Raw genomic sequence first — 18,579 nt, 5'->3', positions numbered from 1 at the left:
CTGCCAGAGCCCAGCTGGGCCAGTTCCAAGGGCAGGTGAGTTAATTTTTCTGGAAATCCAGAGTCCTTTTACCTTGTGGGGGAGGGGGGAGAAATCCCAGGCGTCGCTTTCAAGCTGCAGGCGCCAACAGTTCAAACCTGCAGCTCGGAAGCTTTTGGAGCCGGGCTGAAGGTTTCTTTCCCTCCGCTCGCTTAGCATCTCCCTACCCCTGCGCGGACAGGCCGAGAGCCAAGCGTTAATTGCTCCTGTTAGCTTCTTTTCTCGGGCTTGCAGGCGCTGTTTTAACCTAATCAATAGAGGCTTGTCTATTGATCGTGTAAATTTCATTTGGCCGCATCACTTACCACCAACCAGCGGCTTCGAGGGAGAGAAATTAGGCAGAGTTAGAGCCGGTTGAGCGCCGCAGCTCCGTTCCCGGTGTCGGGGTGGGAAGGAAGTTCCCGCGGCCGGCGAGGAGCTCCGCTCCGCTCCGCGTTCCTGGGCTGTAAATGCACCTGGGCCACAGGAATCGAATAATTAAAGGGGCTCGGCGCTGCGGCCAGTTTCTGGCTTGGGGGAAACGCGGCCGGGGCGGAGAGTTTATTAGGGGGAGATGACTAATGGGGTGGGGGGGGTTCACTGGCGAGCCGGCTGTAAAATCCAGGAGCCAGGGCTCGGCAGGCGGAGCTCGCCTGGGCTGCAGGGGTCCTGGGTGTCTGGAGCGGGCAGGTGAGTCCGGGGCAGTCTCGGAGCAGCCCCCACCCCCAGGAAAACGCCTGACCCCGGGGCGGCCGGGCCCGCGGAGTCTCTGCAGCCTATTTGCCGGAGCCGCTGACCTTTGCCAACCCTCTCCAAGTTGATTAGCGCATCAGGTCAGACAGCGGGTGCCAAGCCTGTAAACAGCCATTACCCGGATGCTTTTATCAATGGCCAGTAATTAAAATGTCACCGTTTAATTTTCAGGCCTCTCCGAGCAATCTTTTCCTAATAAAGAGTCTAATCGAAAGGCTATTTTCCCCCGGAAAATGGCTGCAGAAGAGGCGCTCAGGGTAGCGAGCCGGCGCGGATCGATAGCCAGAAGCCCGGATTGATCTGCCTCTAAAATTAAATTTATGGGGGTCACGGTTTTATATGGTGCTGATACAACTGTTAAACGGGGAACATTCCTTTCCAATCGGAGGCGTTTATTAAACTTCCACTGAATTAGGCCGCCCTGATGGATGGGGCAATCTCGCCCCAGCCCCTCCAGGAGGGACGGGCCTGCGGTGCCTTTTCGGGGGAGGTTTCAACCGACACAATTAGTCGCCAGCCTGCTCCGGAGGCGCAGGTGAGCGGGGAGTCACCCGCCAGAAAGGGGGGTGTGGGGGGGTGTTAAACAGACACACCCCGGGAGCAGCCTCCTGCCGCCCCCGCCCGGCCCCGCCCGGCGAGCTCCACGCCGGGAACGGTCCCGCTTGGTCTCGTTCCAAGCCGGCCAGCCTGGGTCTCTCTGGGATTGACCCGGCGGTGGGGCAGCGAGAGAGACACCAGCCCCCGGAGCCTGGGCCCGGCCGTGTCCGGGTCAGCCGGGTGGACGCGCCCCTGGTTGGCAGGGCCATTGCGGAGCGGCGCTTGGGTGGGACTGGCCGGCCTGCGGTCCGGGGGGGCGGGGGCGGGGTATTTCAAACCCATCACTTGGGAGATTCCCCCCCCCCCCAAGCGGCATCTTTCTCTCACCCGCTCCGCCGGCCCAGGCGGGGTCACGAGCCCCCCCCCCGAAGTAACCGAGACATTTGTCCCACGGGGGCTGGTGACAGCCCGGGAGCCGCGCCGCAGGACTGTCCGCGCCCCCGCCGCCGGGAAGGCGAAAGGGAGCCCGGCCGCCCACCCACCTCCCACTCGTGTGTCCCCCCGTGTCTCCCTGTCCCGGCGCGTTCCCTGCCCCCCCCCCCCCCACGCCGGCGCAGAGGGAAGCTCGCAGCATCTGGACACGGGCTTCGTCTGGTGCGTTGAGCGCCCGGGCTTGTGCGCGCAGCTGTTGCGCGCCTCCCCTGGGCCCTCTGGGCGCGCAGAAGGGACTGGGGGGGGGGGCGGGGTCAGAGTCGCCTGCTTCGCCCCCGATGGGGCATGGGGAGGTGGGGCCCATTCCTGAGCTGCGTCTCCTGCCAGGACGCTGCAGCCTGGGCAGCGCAGCGGGGGGGGCTAGCGCCCCCCCCCCCAGATCCTCGCCTGGATTGAACAGGCTGGTGGGATTCCTGCCCCTCCAGCGTCCGCCTGTGCCTGGCCGGGGACAGGCAAAGCCAGGGCCGGGGGGGTCTCTGCTGCCGCCCGCAGGGGCCCTTACAGCCGGGCGCTGCCTTGTCGCAGGTACCCAGGGCTTGCAGCCGCTTTCCCGGCACACAGAGACCCGGTCTGCGGAACTGGCCGCTCCCCTGGCACCATTGCGACCACTAGCACGGGCAGGGGGGCGGGGGGGTGAAAGGACCTGCAGCCCCGCTGGGCCATTGGGTAGCCCTCTTCTCCCTGTACAAACCATCCCCCGCGTCTGCTGGTCCCTAGACCTGGCTGACAGGGCCCTAATTCATAACAAGGGCAGTACTGGGCCAGACCAAAGGGCCCATCTAGCCAGTATCCTGCCTCTGACAGTGGCCAATGCCAGGTGCCCCAGAGAAAAAAACAGAACAGGCAGCGGTCCGCCCCCGTTGTCCAGCCCCGGCTTCTGTTTAGAGACTCCCAGAACAGGGGGTTGTGTCGCTGACCATATTGGCTAATAGCCATTGATGGGCCTAGCCGCCAGGAACTTATCTAGGTCTTTTCTGATCCCTGTTCTAGTCTTGGCCTTCACAACATCCCCTGGCAAGGAGTTCCACAGGTTGACTATGCAGGTGTGTGAAGAAAAACTTCCTTTTGTTTCTTTTAAATCTGCTGACTATTAATTTCATTGGGTGGCCCCTGTTTTTTGTGAAGGGGTAAATGACTTCTTCACTTTCTCCACACCATTCACAATTGTATATATCCTCCCTTGAAAAGTCCCAGTCTTTTTAATCTCTCCTCATATGGGAGCTGTTCCCTAATCGTTTTTGTTGCCCTTCTCGGTACCTTTTTCAGTTCTAATATATATATTTTGAGATGTGGCAACCAGATCTGTAGGCAGTATTCAAGGTGTAGGCATAGCCTGGATTTATATAGAGGCCTTATGATATTTTCTGTCTTACTGTCTGTCCCTTTCCTAATATTTCCCCACAGGCCTGTTCGCTTTTTTGTTTTGGCTGCGGCTGCACACTGAGTGGATGTTTTCAGAGAACTACCCACAGGGACTCCAAGATCTCTGTCTTGAGTGGTCACAGCTAATTTAGACCCACCATTGGGTATGCAGAGCTGGGATTGTTTTGCACTGCGCATGACTTTGCATTTCTCAACTCTGAATTTCATCTGCCATTTTGTTGCCCAGTCACCCAATTTTGTGAGCTCCTTGTGTAGCTCTTCGCAGTCTCTTTTGGCTTTAACCATCCTGAGTAATTTTGTATTGTCTGCAAAATTTGCCACCTCGCTGATTACCCCGTTTTTCAGCTCATCCGCCCTTGCACATACTGGGAGCTTGCCATAAAACAATCTAGTTTAGTTTGGCTTTTGCAGGCCCAGGCTGTGATAGAGTCGCTAAATCAGAGCAAAGAGAAGGTTGTAATGGTCCCACTCCCATTAGCAGGGCCCGGTGTGCAGAGGAGCCGGGCTCGGCCATTGGTCCCCTGCAGGTTACTGTCTGACAGGAGCTCGGCGCTGCAGGCGGCGGGGTTTGCCTGCCCGGCCCAGCACCTCAATAGCCAAATATTCAGTAAAGTAGAAATGGGGTTTTTTAAAAGTCCCCGAAAATGTTCCAGCTCTTTGCACTGGGTGATCATTGAGCGTTAATTAGAAATTCATTACAATTAAAACCAGCGCGCACACGCCTTAATTACATCTGATTTTTAATTCCGAATCCGTGTTTACACAGTAAGCGAGACGTACCTCCTGATTATCCCCAATACTCTTTATACTGTACTAATTATGTAAATTAAACCTAATTAACTGACAAAAACTGCAGTTAATTCAACTGTTAAAAGATATGGGCTTGCGAGGCGCTCCTGCGAAGGAAGGAACCGGGGACGGGCTGGGAGTGCGGGCACCTTCCCCTGGCCTCCCGGGACCGGTCCCGGCTCCTCCGGGCTCAGGGACAGGCCCCGGGCGGCCGCGAACCCTTTCCCCGCTGCCGGGCTGAATCGCTTCCCCCAAAAGCGACCCCTGCACGCCCGGAGCCCGGACAGGGCTGGGGGCAGAGGGAGCCACCCCAGGGCGGAATGGACCGGCTCGGGCCCGCTCCTCGAGCCAGCCGGGCCGGGCCGGGCTCCTCCCGGAGAGTCACAGGTTCGAGCCTGGCCCCGCCTCCGCGAGCCCCGAATCCCCCGGAGTTCGGGCCGGGGATGGCTCCGGGGGCGGGTCCCAGCTCTGCGCCTGCAGCTCCATCCCCAGCCCAGCGCGGGGGGGGGGGGGGCACGAGGAAGAGCCGAGGGGCTGGAGGCAGCGGGGGCCCTGGGCAGGCGGATTCGGCCTCCCTCTGTCCCCCCGGCGGGGGCTGAGTGTCCGGGGGCGGCCGCGGGCCATGCCAGCCTGACCCCCCCTCCCGGGGGAGACCCGCGGAGAGTTTCCCCCGGCTGGGGGCACGTTCCCAGGCCTGCTCCCCCCAGGGCCGGCAAACGCAGCGGTCACGGCCCGTGGGCGGCTGGGGACCGCGCTGCGCAGGGCGGCCAGGCCGGAGCTGGGGGCACAGTCCCAAGCTGCCCCCTCCCGGCTCTGGCTCTTGGGCGCAGGTCGGTTTTACCCGGGGCTGGGTGGGAAAAGCCTCCCGAGAGAGTGTGAGTGTGTGTGTGTGTGTGTGTGTGTGGCGCTGTATCTACACTGCCCATTGTGCGTGTGTGTAACGTAGAGGTTCACCAGCCTGTGTGTATCTGTGTAGCTAGACACACCGCCTCGTGTGTGTGTATTTGCACCGCTCAGAAAATGTGTATGTAGCTGCACCACCCTCTGTGTGTGCGTGTGTGTGCGCGCGTGTGCACACCGCTGTGTGTGTGTGTGTGCGCACACCGCTGTGGGGGGGGGGGAGTGTAGGGGGTGTGCCCTAGAAACAGCCCAGCCCCGGCCGCGCTCACGCCCGGGGGGTTTATGGCCTGGCGGGACACGACTCCCCCTCCCCTCCTGCCCCCTGCCTCCTAGCGCCGAGCTTGCTCCGTCCAAACGCGCTGTTAAATACGGTGCAATCCGCGTAATTCGGAGCAGTTACAGGGCTGCGTCGCGTGCTGGCTGCGCGTTTACACGGCGCTCGGCAAATGCACCTCTCAGTACGCCCCCACCCCGCCAAACCAGCCCGAACCGGGACTGCTTCGGATGGGAACAAATTACGGAAATAAACGTCCCGCCTAATGAATAGCGAACCCGTAACTTTTGTCATTTACAAACGCTATTAAAATAACCTCTAAAGACTGGCGCACTGGGGGGGGGGGTGTATCTCCCTCCATAAACACACTTTGCTCCGGCTTATGAAAAGGGTTTATCTTTTTAACGTCCATAAAAATGCGCCGCAGCCGGGCTGGGTGGCACTGCCTGCTTTGCTCGTGCCGCAATAATGCCTAATAAATATTTAACTACGCATTTGTTTAGAGGGCTCCTCGCCTGGGCTGCTGAGCCGCCGCCGCCGCGCAAGGAAGCAAAGGGACCCCGCTAAATTGACTCCTGAAATGTCTAATCACAGGCAGCGGCCAGGGTGGGCCCCCTTGCAAGGGGCCTGGTGCCCACGAACCCTTCCGCAGCTCGGCGAGCTCCTCGGACCCGCCAGCGCGGTGCAATCACCGGGCACAACACAGCCTTCCGTGGTTGCTTTAAATAATTAAGAGGCGAGGAATAATTACCGAACCCGAGTGTAATTATTGCGGGGAAGGCGGCCGTGCCCTCCCAGCAACTGCAAGCGGCCGGGGCAGGGTTACCCGGAGTCCGCATAAATGTTGCATCCAGCCCCCGTCCCAGCCGGGCTCGGTAACCCGAGCTAGGAGAATACCGGCTCCTGGAGCCCGGGGAAATGTCAGTCTGACGGCGGGAAGCGCTGGGGAGAGGGACTTAAAGTGGCTGCATTTAACAGGACTTTTCCTCGGGCTGCAGCCTGCACCCCAAACCCCAGGGTGGGGCCCCGCCGCTTCCCAGCTCCCCCCTCCCTAGCTGTGATTAATTCTGGGGTGTCGGTCCGGCCCCAGCCCTGAAAGGCGAGACTGGATCATATTCCTAGGAAGAGATTTATGGCCCTAAATCTGCTTTCAAGGACAAATACGTTTAATGACACATTAACTCCCAAGTAGGCAATAGACTTTTCATAACAATACGCGCTGTAATACGGAACACATATGCTGGCGGAGGGCAAACGCTGTTCTCGCTGAATGGGAGGCTGCTTCACAAAAGTAATAGCCGGGGGCGATTCGCTGGCCGTTATTAACTTCTGTTTGATTAGTGTAATTGCTCAAATTTGGTCCGGACAGTATGATTAATTACAGTTTAATTAACGTGTCCATTAAGAGCACTTAATGCCACAATGCTTTAGAAACAGCCCGAGGAGCAGAGCTGCAGGAAAACGCCGGGTTGGTTTGGTTGCAGAAATGCCTTTTTAGGAGGGATATTTTTTGTAAACGACAATTCACGCTTTTAAAAATCGCTCCCCTCCCGCGTCAAAGCGAGAGGCCCCAGCAACGGGCCAGCGCTCCGCCGCCAGTTCGGGAGACTCGGGTCCTCTGGTGACGGTGATTTTATCTGAAGCAGGGGCTGCAGAGACCTGAGATTCACGGGGGAGGTTTGCACACGCCGGCCGGGGCTTTTCCTTTGAACGCTACTGGCCTCATCCCCCAAACATCCCTCTGCCCAATTCATCACAAGCTCCGAACGGCCAAATACCCCGCCCCGAGCCCCGTTGGAGGGAGTTTAACTAACGAATAAAACGGGTCAACTTTTCCCACTCAAGTGCCCCCACCCGCCCGGCCTCGGGCCTGGCCCGTGGAGCCCCCCGACGCAGGCGAATGACCGGGTTAGTCCCGAGCGAGCGAGAATGGTTCTTTGGGGAGTTTTGGGCCGACGTGCCCGGTGGCTCTCCGAGCTGCCGGAGGGACCTAGAGAGATTCCCCGCGCCTCATCCCTCCAGTGCCCGAGCGGGACCAGGGAGCTGAAGGATGGTTATTGATCAGCTTATAAATAGTTAATCTCCCCAGGATTTCGTTACCGGCGAGTATTGCACAAATAGATCAGCGGGCTCGCAGGGAGGGGGCTGCAGCCGCGGCAGGCGGCTCGCCTGGGGGCTCGCAGGAGACGCAGCCAGCGGCTGCCTCTGAATGCGAAGTTTACAAAACAATCAGCGCCTTCCCCGTTTACTGCGCCTGCTAATGACCCCGCCGGAGAGCGCGCTAGCCAGCGGCCCGGGTGACTTTCTGTCGCATTTCATGGCGTCTTTACTTTCAAACGAGAATTGATTGGGCTCTCGCGGCGGCCTCTTTGGATGGCCCCTTAACGTGATAAATAATAAATTCCTTAATTTCTCCAGCCATCGATCCCCCCCCCCTCTGCTTTTGCTCCAGTTCGTTACCGCGCTGGGCCCGCCAGGCCCCCAGCGAGCCCCGGCTCGGGCATTTCGGGGCAATTGGAAGGCGGAGAAAACACCTGGCTCCCCCCCTCCAGGTTTCCGCCGCTCCTCTCCCTCTCCCGGCGGCTCCTCTGCCGGGTAGCCGAGTGCCACATGCAGGCCTGCCCGTCTCGCTCCGGCTAACCGAGGTAAGGCTAACGCCGGAGGGCGGCGGGGGGAAGCCGGAGTGTGCCCCCGAATTAACCCTCTGCTGCAAACTTTCCCGAACCGGGTTTGGGCTCAGTGTTCGCCGCTCTCCCAGCGCGCCAGGACTGGCGCCGAGCGCACCAACTTTTGACCCAGCTTGGCTTAAAAAAACAACAACAAAAAATCTCCAGCCGCAGCGGGTTGGTTCCTGTCCTTCCCCCTAGGGAAGGCGCGCACCGGGGGGAAGCGCATCCCAGGGAGGAGCCGCTCGGTGATCCACCTGGACTGACGCCTCTCCCGTCTACCAACCCCCCTCGCCCCAAGGCAGGAGAAATAAATAACAGTGTGAGAGGACGGGCTGCTCTGCCAGCTCCTTCCTCCCCCAGCGCGACTTTCCCCCCGCTTGCAGGGCGGGGAGATGGCCCAGGTGACAGGGGCACAAATCCCAGCGCTTACCTTTGCCAGATCGCGTGGATTTTTCTAATCGCTGTTCCTTCCCCCCCCCCCACTTCCCCTCCCCCCTGAAAGCAGCCACGGCTGCGTTTTGATTGACTGGAGCGCAACCGTGATTGACGCTCGCCCGGGTCCCGAGGCAGTTAATGTACAGGCGCGGGTGCTAAGTGGGTGTGCCTTCCTATTATTTTAGCTGTCACTGGATCAATGTGCAACGTCTTCAGCTAAGGATCAGGATCCTCCCTTGGACTTGCCATGTGGTCACTTTTCTTGTTGCATCTCCGCGCGGGAGGACACTGGCGGAGGGCAGGCGCCCGGGCGCTCCCATGAAACTCCGCACCGTGCTGGGCTTCTGGAGGCCGCTGCAGCCCGGCGGGAAGGGACCCTAGCGAGCGGGGGGTGGATTGGTTTTGGGGTGCAGCTGGACTATTTTGACAAGTGCTTCCGACCTTGCCCGCCGCTCCGGGGATCGCACCGCACAAGGTAAGCCCTTCCCCGCCCTGCAAGCCTGCACCCACGCGCCATGGCTTCCTGGGATTTATTTTGCAAGCCTGGTTCGAAACCAGCACACACACGTCCAAGCAGAGCCTGGGAGTCGTTGACACCAATATGTGGCTCGGTGTCTGCAGCCACATTTCGGGCTTTCCCTTCTGCCGCTGCCTCTCTGCTCCCTCTCCGGGTCGGTGTATATCGAAGTCATTCGTTTTAATCCCCTCACATTCGTTCCCATTCTGCCGGTTTCACGTCCAATTAGGCGTTGGGACGGGACTGCTGGTGTGGGGGGGGGGATGATCACTTGCCGCCTTGAATTAATCGCTTAAAAATAAACAAAATCCCCCTCCCCCTAAATCTAAGTCAATACGTTTTCCCAGCATTGGATCCCAATATTTTGGCTGCAGACGAGACAATGAAGCCCGTTTGTCTGGACCAGGGCAGCCTTTCGCCAGCGCTGGGGTGAAGTTTGATTCACATTTGCGAGGAGGACACTCCAGCTATTTTGTGTAATTACCATGAAAGCTGCTTAATGCGCTGATCCCTTTTAGATAAACTCATTTGCTTGGCTCACGCTTCCTTCTGCTCCCTGGGCGAGCTGGGAGCCTGAGGGGCAGGTCAGTAATCTCCCTCCTCCTAATCCCCTGCAATGGCATTAGACAGGGGAGAAGGTCCGAGCCTGCTCAACTTGGTTCAAGTGTATTGGTCGATCCAGCGCATTTAAAAATAACCCGGGGCCCAAAGGCTGGGGGCAAACCCGACAACTTTCGGCTGCTGGTGCATTTCCTAAACCGTCTCTCGTTCGGTAGGGCTCGTTCGGGCTGGCGAACGGGAACCCTGTCAATTAAATACAGGTGGCCCCGTGTCACCGCAGGATTACTGCCAGGCTAAGACAGACCGTGAGTTTATTTAACCTGCCGGTCGGGTAAGTGGAGCAGTCAGGTTAGCCAGTTATTTACTGAGTCGCTCCTCTAAGGTGTAAATACAACTCCAGGCAGCGCTAATTAAAGCCTGTTTTCCTTTCCTCCAAATCTGGACAAATGCAGCAGGTACCTAGCCGAGGTGCTATTTAACACAAAGAGCCAGGGGCTAGTTTAGAGTGAGAAACCGAGCGGCTGAAACGTGGGAGATTAAAAATAGAGGAAAAAAGAGGGGGGAAAAATCCCACTATCAACTAAAAAAAAAATCCCCAACACGTTATGAAGGGCTGTCGGGTTTAATGCCCTCCACTGCTGCTCAGAAATGCCAGGTGACCAGGCAGCGTTGAGATCCAAAAGGAGAAATCTGAGCCCAAACAGGGGCGGTTTGTGTTTTCATTTCTGACTCTGCTATTTCCAGCTGTAACTAAATACGCCGAGAGATTCCTTGGCGACCTACAGAAGCGCCTTGTGTCGCTCGTTAATATTTTATATTGGCGATTCTCTTCCTCTCTCTGTGCCCACCAAGTGCAGTAATTGTGGTAGATTTAAAATGACATTTTGGCCCGTATTCTCAGGTCTGCATTGGTCTGGAGCCGCAGACAGATCCTGGAATAATAGATGGAGGGGGAGGGAGGGGAAGAGAGATTTTAACTCACAGCAAAACCTTTCAAGCCACAAAGAATAGCGGCAGCCTCTCAAACCGTCTCCTTGTACCATCCAGCGCCCAGGGAATGTTCAGCCTGTGCAATGCCCCTGCCGCGGTATAGAGACGGATGCAGGGCTGCTGCTAAGACTGAATTTGACCAGGTAGGGGAGATCTGCTGCGGCACAAAAGGCCAAACGATGCCCAGGCCGCCTTCGCTGGTGGAGTTCGCCCGGCCTCCTGGCTGGCCGCTTTCCCCCACGAGCACCGGGCTCGCTTTGCACGCCAGGGCCGCGGCGGCGTGGCTAACCTCTGCCTTTTGTTGTGTTCTTGTTTTGCAGGATTGTTTTGGGGGGGATGGAGGCGATTGCCAGTCAGATGGGCACGGGGAGAGACTCAAGCTCCTCCCCGAATTCAAAGCAAGAGCTGCAGCCCTACTCGGGCGCCAATCCCCTCAAGCCCAACCAAGTGGGTGAGACCTCCCTGTACGGCGTGCCCATAGTGTCCCTGGTCATCGACGGCCAGGAGCGCCTGTGCCTGGCGCAGATCTCCAACACCCTGCTCAAGAACTACAGCTACAATGAGATCCACAACCGGCGGGTGGCGCTGGGCATCACCTGCGTGCAGTGCACCCCGGTGCAGCTGGAGATCCTGCGGCGGGCCGGGGCCATGCCCATCTCGTCCCGGCGCTGCGGCATGATCACCAAGCGGGAGGCGGAGCGGCTCTGCAAGTCCTTCCTGGGCGAGCACAAGCCGCCCAAGCTGCCGGAGAACTTCGCCTTCGACGTGGTGCACGAGTGCGCCTGGGGCTCGCGGGGCAGCTTCATCCCGGCCCGCTACAACAGCTCCCGGGCCAAGTGCATCAAGTGCGGCTACTGCAGCATGTACTTCTCGCCCAACAAGTTCATCTTCCACTCCCACCGCACGCCGGACTCCAAGTACACCCAGCCCGACGCCGCCAACTTCAACTCCTGGCGCCGCCACCTCAAGCTGAGCGACAAGACGGCCACGGACGAGCTGAGCCACGCCTGGGAGGATGTCAAGGCCATGTTCAACGGCGGCACCCGCAAGCGGACCTTCTCCCTGCACGGGGCGGCCGCCGCCGGCGCCTCCGCGGCCGCCAAGGCAGCCCTGCACCCGCCGCCGCCCGGCGGAGCCGAGCTGGCCCCGGTGCACAAGAGCCTGCGCTGCAGCGGCGAGGAGGCGCCCGGGGAGCGCGGCGCGCTGAGCTTGGCCGCGGCGCACGGCGGGGCGGCCGGGGCGCACGGCGGGCCCGGCGCGGTGCGCAGCTACCCGGTCATCCCGGTGCCCAGCAAAGGCTTCGGGATGCTGCAGAAGCTGCCGCCGCCGCTCTTCCCGCACCCCTACGGCTTCCCGGCCGCCGCCTTCGGGCTCTGCCCCAAGAAGCAGGAGGACTCGCTGGGCGGAGCCGGCGGGGGCGAGCCGGGCAAAGGGGGCGCCCTGCCGCCGGGCATGTTCTGGGGCCACCCGCACCCCCACCCGCACCAACCCCAGCAGCCGCCGCACCAGGCCGGCGCCGGCAAGGACAGCGGCGTCTACCCGCCCTTCCCCATGTTCTGGCCGGCCGCCGGCAGCCTGCCCGTGCCGCCCTACCCGGCCCAGAGCCAGGCCAAAGCGGCCGCCACCGCCGTGGTGGTGGCGGCCGCCGCCGCTGCCGCCGCGGCCGCCGCCGACCCGCCGGGCCTGGGCGGCCGGCACAGCGAGCTGGAGGGCTCGGAGCCGTCGGGGAGCGGGCGCAGCAGCGCCACCCCGCAGGAGGGCTCCGGGCCGGACGGCGAGCGCTGCTCCAGCGCCCTCTCCAGGGCGGCCGCCGAGGAGGAGCGGTCCGGGGACGAGGCGCTGCTGCCGCCGCTGCCCCTGCCCAGGAAGGGCAGCTACCTCTCCGCCTTCCGCCCCGTGGTGAAGGACGCGGAGAGCATCGCCAAGCTGTATGGCACCCGGGAGGCCTTCGGCGGGGCGGGCCGGGGCGCGGCCGGCTACCTGTCCCCGGACTTCCTCAGCGAGGGCAGCTCCAGCTACCGCTCCCTCTCGCCGGGCGCCGACACGGCCGACGAGCCCGAGGTGGACGTGGAGTCCAACCGCTTCCCCGAGGACGAGGAGGAGGAGGAGGCGGCGGCGGCCGTCCAGGAGGCGGAGGAGCCGCAGCTGCTGCCCAGGGCGGAGGAGCCGCCGCCGCCTCGGGCCGAGGAGAAAGGCGGCGAGCAGGGGCCGGAGGAGGGGAACCGGCCACCGCCCGAGGGGAGCCCGCAGAGGAGCAGCAGCAGAGGCGGCTACGAGGTGGGGGGCTCCGCCGGGGACCCCGCTCCAGGCTGGGCGCTGAGCCCACGGGCGCGCGGAGACGGCGGCGCCTGCAGCCCCCGGGGGAGGCCTGGCCCGCCCCGCCCGCGGCGCAGACAGTGTCCTGGCCGGGCAGGTGTTAGAGCCCAGGTCCTGGGGGGGTGGCGGACACGGCTCTGATCGCCGGGGCCTGCGTGGCTTTACCAGAGACCCAGCAGCCGGGCGAAGCCGGCAGGGGAGAGTCACTGTCCCTAGCCCGCTGGACGTTCAGCCCCGCAGGTGTGAACTCCCGACGGGGTCCGAGGGGGGGGGGGCTTTGGTTCACCCCTCCCCCCACCTTTCTATTATTTTAAAAGGAGCTATTCGGCGCACCTGTAAATTTACATGCAGCCGCATTAAAGCACAGCTAATTAACCTGATTAGAAGGATCGCTTTCATGCTTAGGGGGGAAATTGCCTAAAATTAAGCGGCTGCTGGGTCTGTGGGGGCTGCAGGCTTTGAAAAGCTCTTGTACTCCGCGGTTGAATTTGAATGGGGGTAATTTTCTCTGGAGCGCTAATAATGACGCTTAATAAAACGATAGTCGCCTTCTGCCGCAGGGATGCAACTCTCTGGCAAAGCCCAGCAGCAGGAACCGGCCCCGACTCCGGGGCCTCTTCCTCCCCGACTGCACGAAACCAGTCGGGGGCTCCTCGCTGGTGTGACACCCCCACGGCTAATTCCAGTTAATGTTCCCGTTTATTTTGAAGGTCTACACCCAGGAAAGAGAAGATCATCTGCAGGCTCTGAAGAACGCTGCTTCGCTGGGGCCTGCAACCACTTATCTTTGCAACCCCGAGGCAAATGGTAAAATTGACCTCTTTGCTAGCAATTGTCTCCCATGGCTTGAAATTTTAAACGGGGGAGGGGGCAGAGAAAAGAGAGGCAACCCCCCCCCCCACCTCCTTCGGAATAATTCTTATTCCGAGCCTGCTAATAGACTCCATGAATCTTTCCATGTCATTTCCATTTTTGGCAGGACCTTCAAACAAACTTAGCAGTGTTAAAGCAAGGGCTTTCATGCAAATAAACCAAACATCGAGTGTCCTTTTGATAGACCGCTTTTTTTTTAATTCGGATTTATTTAGGTGCAAATATTTGCTGGGTGTAAACTGTCCTTAAATGGCAAGTATTTTACTCTCTCTGTATCTGGTGGAGTTACCTCTTGCAAAAGGTCTGGCAGCGAAAACCTCAAAGCAGCTGCTGAATTTTTGATGGAGAAGCCTGCGTTTTTTTACTCTATTTTCAACTGGATTCGGTGTCTCCTGTTTCGGAGAGCACGCGCGCTGTAGGGAGCATGAATGCACCTTTAGTTAAACCGCCAGGAGAGCAAGCTACTTTCCACTTGCAAGGCGATTAGGATTAGAAGGCTTTAATAAGGACTTTGTCCTTAATTATGTAATTAAGGATATATTAGGATCATACTTTCGTTGCTTATGGTTGAAAATCGGTTTATTAACTTTAAGAGCAAGATAAGGACGACAATCACTCGACAGCAGAGGATTTAGAGACCAGCAAATCCTATCCAGACCAAAGGAATGTCTCGCATCCAAGCCCTGTAAATACCGACAGAGGTAAGCAGCGGGCCCAGGCTTTCCCTTCTGTTCCAAAGGAGGCTTTTCGTGTTGTAACGTTCAGACGCAGAACTGCGGTGGAAACCGGAGTGCGGGCGCAGCAGGGATAATAAATCACCACCCCTGCACTCCTTATCTTCCGCCTAAAGAATAGACATTTCTGGCAGCACTGTTTCTCCCCCGAAAGGAGCTCATTTAAATCACCAGTAAGAAGCTGTCCCCGACAGCGTTAGGCAAATAAATATTTAAATAACTTGGTGAATTACAAGTCACTTTTCCTAGGTTGCTAAGGCCTTGATTTCCCCCCCCCCCGTTTTGTCATTTACACACATGAGAAGTAGGATCCGGTTTAAGCTTTAACCCCCACCCCACTTTCATTATTTAATACTCCACCGGTCTGAGGCGCTTACAGCCAAACCGTGTTTAATGCGGAACAGGACTCGCTGATCTCCACCCGCAACTATTTGAATACTTTTCGGTTGTGTCTTTCACAACTTGTTAGTAAACTTTCTGGCCCGGGCCGGGGCACCGTTTATGGACAGTCTGGTTCTTGCATGCGTCCCACAGTCCCTCGCCCCAGTCACAGAGAGTAACTCACCCCAGTGCTTGCTTCTCACTTGGTCTCTGACCCTCAGGTCTCCTATAGAAGCGAGTATCTAACCCTCTGCCTGTTCTGCACTGCAGGTGAGGAAGGTCTCAGCATTGACTTTATGGGGACCCAACTAGTTGAAAAAGACATTGAAAATCTGGCAAGAGGTGAGGTTCCGGTGACCCTCTGGCAGGGGGATTTTTCCATTAGCTTCTCAGCTGCATCCTACCACAAGCTGATTGATCAACTCAGTAACCTCCGGTCCCGACCGGGTGCGTGTGTGGCGGGGGAGGAATCGATAGGGCTTTACTTAAGGTTTCAGTTCTTGCTATGAATTGGGCTCTGCAATCCAATGAACGGGATGTGGATAAATAACCCGATTTTCGGTTCTTACAAAGACCTTGGAAGGCGGAAGCAAAGCAGAAGGGGTTGGAAGTCGGAGACTCTCTTGGCATTATTGCTCCTGGCGAGAAGGCATCTCCACACCACAATGACTCGAACTAAAAACGTGTGTGAGGAACTCCTTAGGCAGGGAATAGGGCAATCCCCGTCCAGAGCTGGCTGTATACGCCGGCTCCTCGCCCTTTTGAACAAGCGAGAGAGATTTGGGTGAATGGGATCTACTCCGTCCCGTCCAAAGGACCGGATCCTACTGTTAAGTGGAGTGGGAGTGGGGTCGAATCGCGCACCGAGCAGATGCTGGGCGCCGGTGAAACAGGCCGGGTAGACACCACGCGCCGTGGCGCTGACCTGTCTGCCAATAAAGGGGTAGAAACTCTCCGAGAAGGGCTCGTTTCTCTCGGGCGGGCTGGCGAGCGGTCTGACCAGGGATCCCAAACTGTAACTAACCCCGTCAGCGCTTATAGACGCCGTGCGAGGGGGCCAGGCTGCTGCGTGGGATGGTTAATTCACCTCCACCTTCTGTTGTCACTTTCCATAAGTCAGCTGAGAAGCTGAGGGGTGATTTGCATCGTCCTTAATGGCAGGGATCTGAAGCGTCCCCTTGATTCAGCCTGAAGAGCTGAAATCTGCCAGACATGGGCGAGCAGAAATCCCCAGGAATGATTCACGGCACAGATTGGGCTCAAAACCACCGACCCGCTGTCGTTGCAACCTCTCTCCTATTAAAAAAGCGTCACCCTAGTGGAAGGGTTTGATCCTCCTGGCTACCAGGGCGCTTGTGTGCGCCCTGGAAACGAACGCAGCCCCCCGCCCCATCGATCCCAGGTGCCTTTCGTTCCCACGCCGAGTTCCCCGGTTATTTAGGCTGTAGGTATTTTTTTCCGGGGGTGATTAACTCCTGTGATTCATGGAATATAACGCTATGCAAGCAAGCGCGGCTCCTTCTCCAGATGGAAAGTGTTTTCTCATGTGAGGCTTTATTTTTCCACAGACGAGTTGCAAAAACTGCTCCTGGAGCAAGTGGAGCTTAGGAAGAAATTAGAACGGGAATTCCAAAGTCTGAAAGGTACCAACCCCCCACCCCCACCCCCCAAGAGCGCCTCCTCTGCCGAGCCGCCTTGATGGGTCACGTATCAACGACTCCAGTTTTTATAACGACTTAAAATCCACTTGAACCCGTCCCACTGGGGTCTTGTAGCTTCGCACTATTTTGAGCAAGGGAAAAGTGGGACAATGTCTCCCAGCCGCAGGGCTGTGTCACACCTGCCCCCTGCATGCTTGGGCCGCGGGGGGAGGAGGCTGCTCCGCCGTTCTCACTCACTGCTGCCTGCCATCCGCACAGATAATTTCCAGGATCAGATGAAGAGGGAGCTGGCGTATAGGGAAGAAATGGTCCAACAGCTACAAATTGTCAGAGGTAAGGCTCGACTCAGGTGAGAGCCTGCGCGTAGCCGCCCGGGTAGGGAGCTGCCATGTGAGCTCAGTCATTTACATGTAAATGGGAGGTAATTTAACAATTATTTTTTTTATCGAATATCCCTTTGTATAGTCTGATTAGCCTCGGAATCGTTCGGCTCGGAGGCATCATTACATAGGAGTGATTGAACTTCTTATCGCAGCCATTTCCAGGGCTTCTAAATTAAAAACCGAGGCGTAAAATTACCTGGGAAGTAATGCCTAAGTCTGCTTGAATTTTGACTGTATCCATCTGCCTTAAAGCGCAGTTCTCAGCCGTTACTTTCCAATGCCAGGCTGCGATCAGAAGCCAGCGCGCTCCTGGGTTTGTTTTTAAACCCCCAACTCCAGCGCCTGGCTTCATTACAGCTCGAAGTGGCTGGGGAGGGGGGGGGCGATTGATTTATACCCTTCACTCTGACCCGTCCCCCTCTTCCCAGATACCCTGTGTAACGAGCTGGACCAGGAGAGGAAAGCTCGCTACGCCATCCAGCAGAAGTTAAAAGGTATCTCTCCAAAGCATGGAAGGAGATGGGGAAATGCCCACCTGGAAAATCATTGTGTGTGTGTGGGGGGGAAGGGATACGCGGATGCGAAACGAAACGCGGGCCACTCGGGTTTGTAACCAAACGGGTGTCGATACAACGAGGAAAGGCCGAACCCGGGGGGAGGGGGGCAGATCTATAAATCGCCTCAATCAATTTTCCTTGAAGGATGCACCTGAGACTGTGCTGCTGCTTTGCCCCGGGCGGTGGGGATCCGAATCGGGCCCCGTGTGAACGCGTGCGGGGCACCAGTAACGAGTTTGCTTTGCCTGTCTCTTTGCAGAGGCCCACGACGCGCTCCACCACTTCTCCTGCAAAATGCTCACGCCTCGCCACTGCACGGGGAACTGCTCCTTCAAACCGCCCCTGCTGCCCCAGTGAGCCCCCCCCCCGCCAAAGCCATGCGACTTCGGAGTGTAAATAGCCGGCAGCCCCTTGCGCCACGAAAGGGAAAACCCAGCCACAAGCCATTTCTAAGGAGACACGTGTAAATACCGGACTGTGTGGGGCTCTCGGGCTCAGCGTTTCTAGAAGTGTAAATACAGCTCCTCCAGTCTGCGAATCCGGGCAGCTGACCGCCAAGGTGTAAACGGACCAAAACCGAATTAACAAAACAAAACGCCCCAGACACGGTCCGCTGTGAATCGGTTCTAGCCAAGGAATCTTGCAAGCAACTTTCTCCTTGTTCACGGTCTGCCCCCTCCATGCCTACCTGTCTGTCCACTTCTCGCACCCCTTGTCTAGACTGGAAAAAGTGGCTATGTGCAATGGATATAAATGTACTGTGATTTCTCTTGGTCCAGTATTTGTTGAATTTTTATTTATTTATGATGTATATTTATTTCCCCTCGACGCTCCCTTGTACATGATGGATGTGACAGCACTTTATCGGGCGGCTTGCGACTCACGGGACACCCAAGGAAAGGAGAAATCAATAAAACCAACCCTGCCCCTCTTGTGGGGGGAGAAACCTCTGTACGCGAGTTTGGTTCTTTAATAAAACTACCTTTAAGCACAGCAGGTGGCGACTGAGTTCTTGCCCCGCCTGGAGAGGAGGAAGTCGGGTACCGACCTCTGTTCGAAGCGATTCGACTCACTCCACTTGTAAAAGGGACTGGCTCCGAATTGGCTCCGGCCGGGGTAGCGGCTCCTCCTGGCTAAAAGGGCGGGTGGGGGGAGGGAAATACCTGGAGGAAGGTGTCTACAATCCCGTTCCGAGCAGAATCCTAGACCCCTGTTTCCGCTCCCCCCCTCCCCCGGCTGGGCAGGACTGGGACCGGGTCCGTCCCACCTGCTTCTCGGTGAGAGCCCCTCCCCCACCTCCGGTTCTCGCCCCCCGCCTGGGGACCAGGCGGCTCTTACTCAATTAGCCTCCGGGAC

The 18,579-nt window shown here is 58.3% G+C and overlaps 1 protein-coding gene across 1 annotated transcript; it reads left to right on the top strand.

The window, feature by feature from the left end:
• Positions 1-1,004: 1,004 nt before the first annotated feature.
• SKOR1 (SKI family transcriptional corepressor 1) lies at positions 1,005-18,235 on the top strand. Its single transcript, XM_044979781.1, has 13 exons — positions 1,005-1,028; positions 1,450-1,594; positions 1,713-1,962; positions 7,599-7,791; positions 8,436-8,725; positions 10,639-12,595; positions 13,345-13,441; positions 14,101-14,208; positions 14,893-14,964; positions 16,191-16,265; positions 16,542-16,616; positions 17,095-17,160; positions 17,483-18,235. The coding sequence occupies exons 1-13, from the start codon at positions 1,005-1,007 to the stop codon at positions 17,578-17,580; spliced, it is 3,450 nt and encodes a 1,149-aa protein (XP_044835716.1). The 3' UTR covers positions 17,581-18,235.
• Positions 18,236-18,579: the final 344 nt, after the last annotated feature.

The sequence above is a fragment of the Mauremys mutica genome, chromosome 11, assembly GCF_020497125.1.
Source record: "Mauremys mutica isolate MM-2020 ecotype Southern chromosome 11, ASM2049712v1, whole genome shotgun sequence".
Taxonomy (NCBI): Eukaryota; Metazoa; Chordata; order Testudines; family Geoemydidae; genus Mauremys; species Mauremys mutica.
Note: the sequence above shows the minus strand (reverse complement) of the source record. Positions and strands in the feature narration are given on the sequence as shown.

Coding starts and splice junctions, on each gene's coding strand:
- SKOR1 (XM_044979781.1), top strand. CDS start 1,005: ATGGCTGCAGAAGAGGCGCTCAGG. Junction 12,596..13,344: donor GCAGCAGAGGCGGCTACGAG/GTGGGGGGCTCC, acceptor TTTATTTTGAAG/GTCTACACCCAGGAAAGAGA. Junction 13,442..14,100: donor TTGCAACCCCGAGGCAAATG/GTAAAATTGACC, acceptor ATTAACTTTAAG/AGCAAGATAAGGACGACAAT.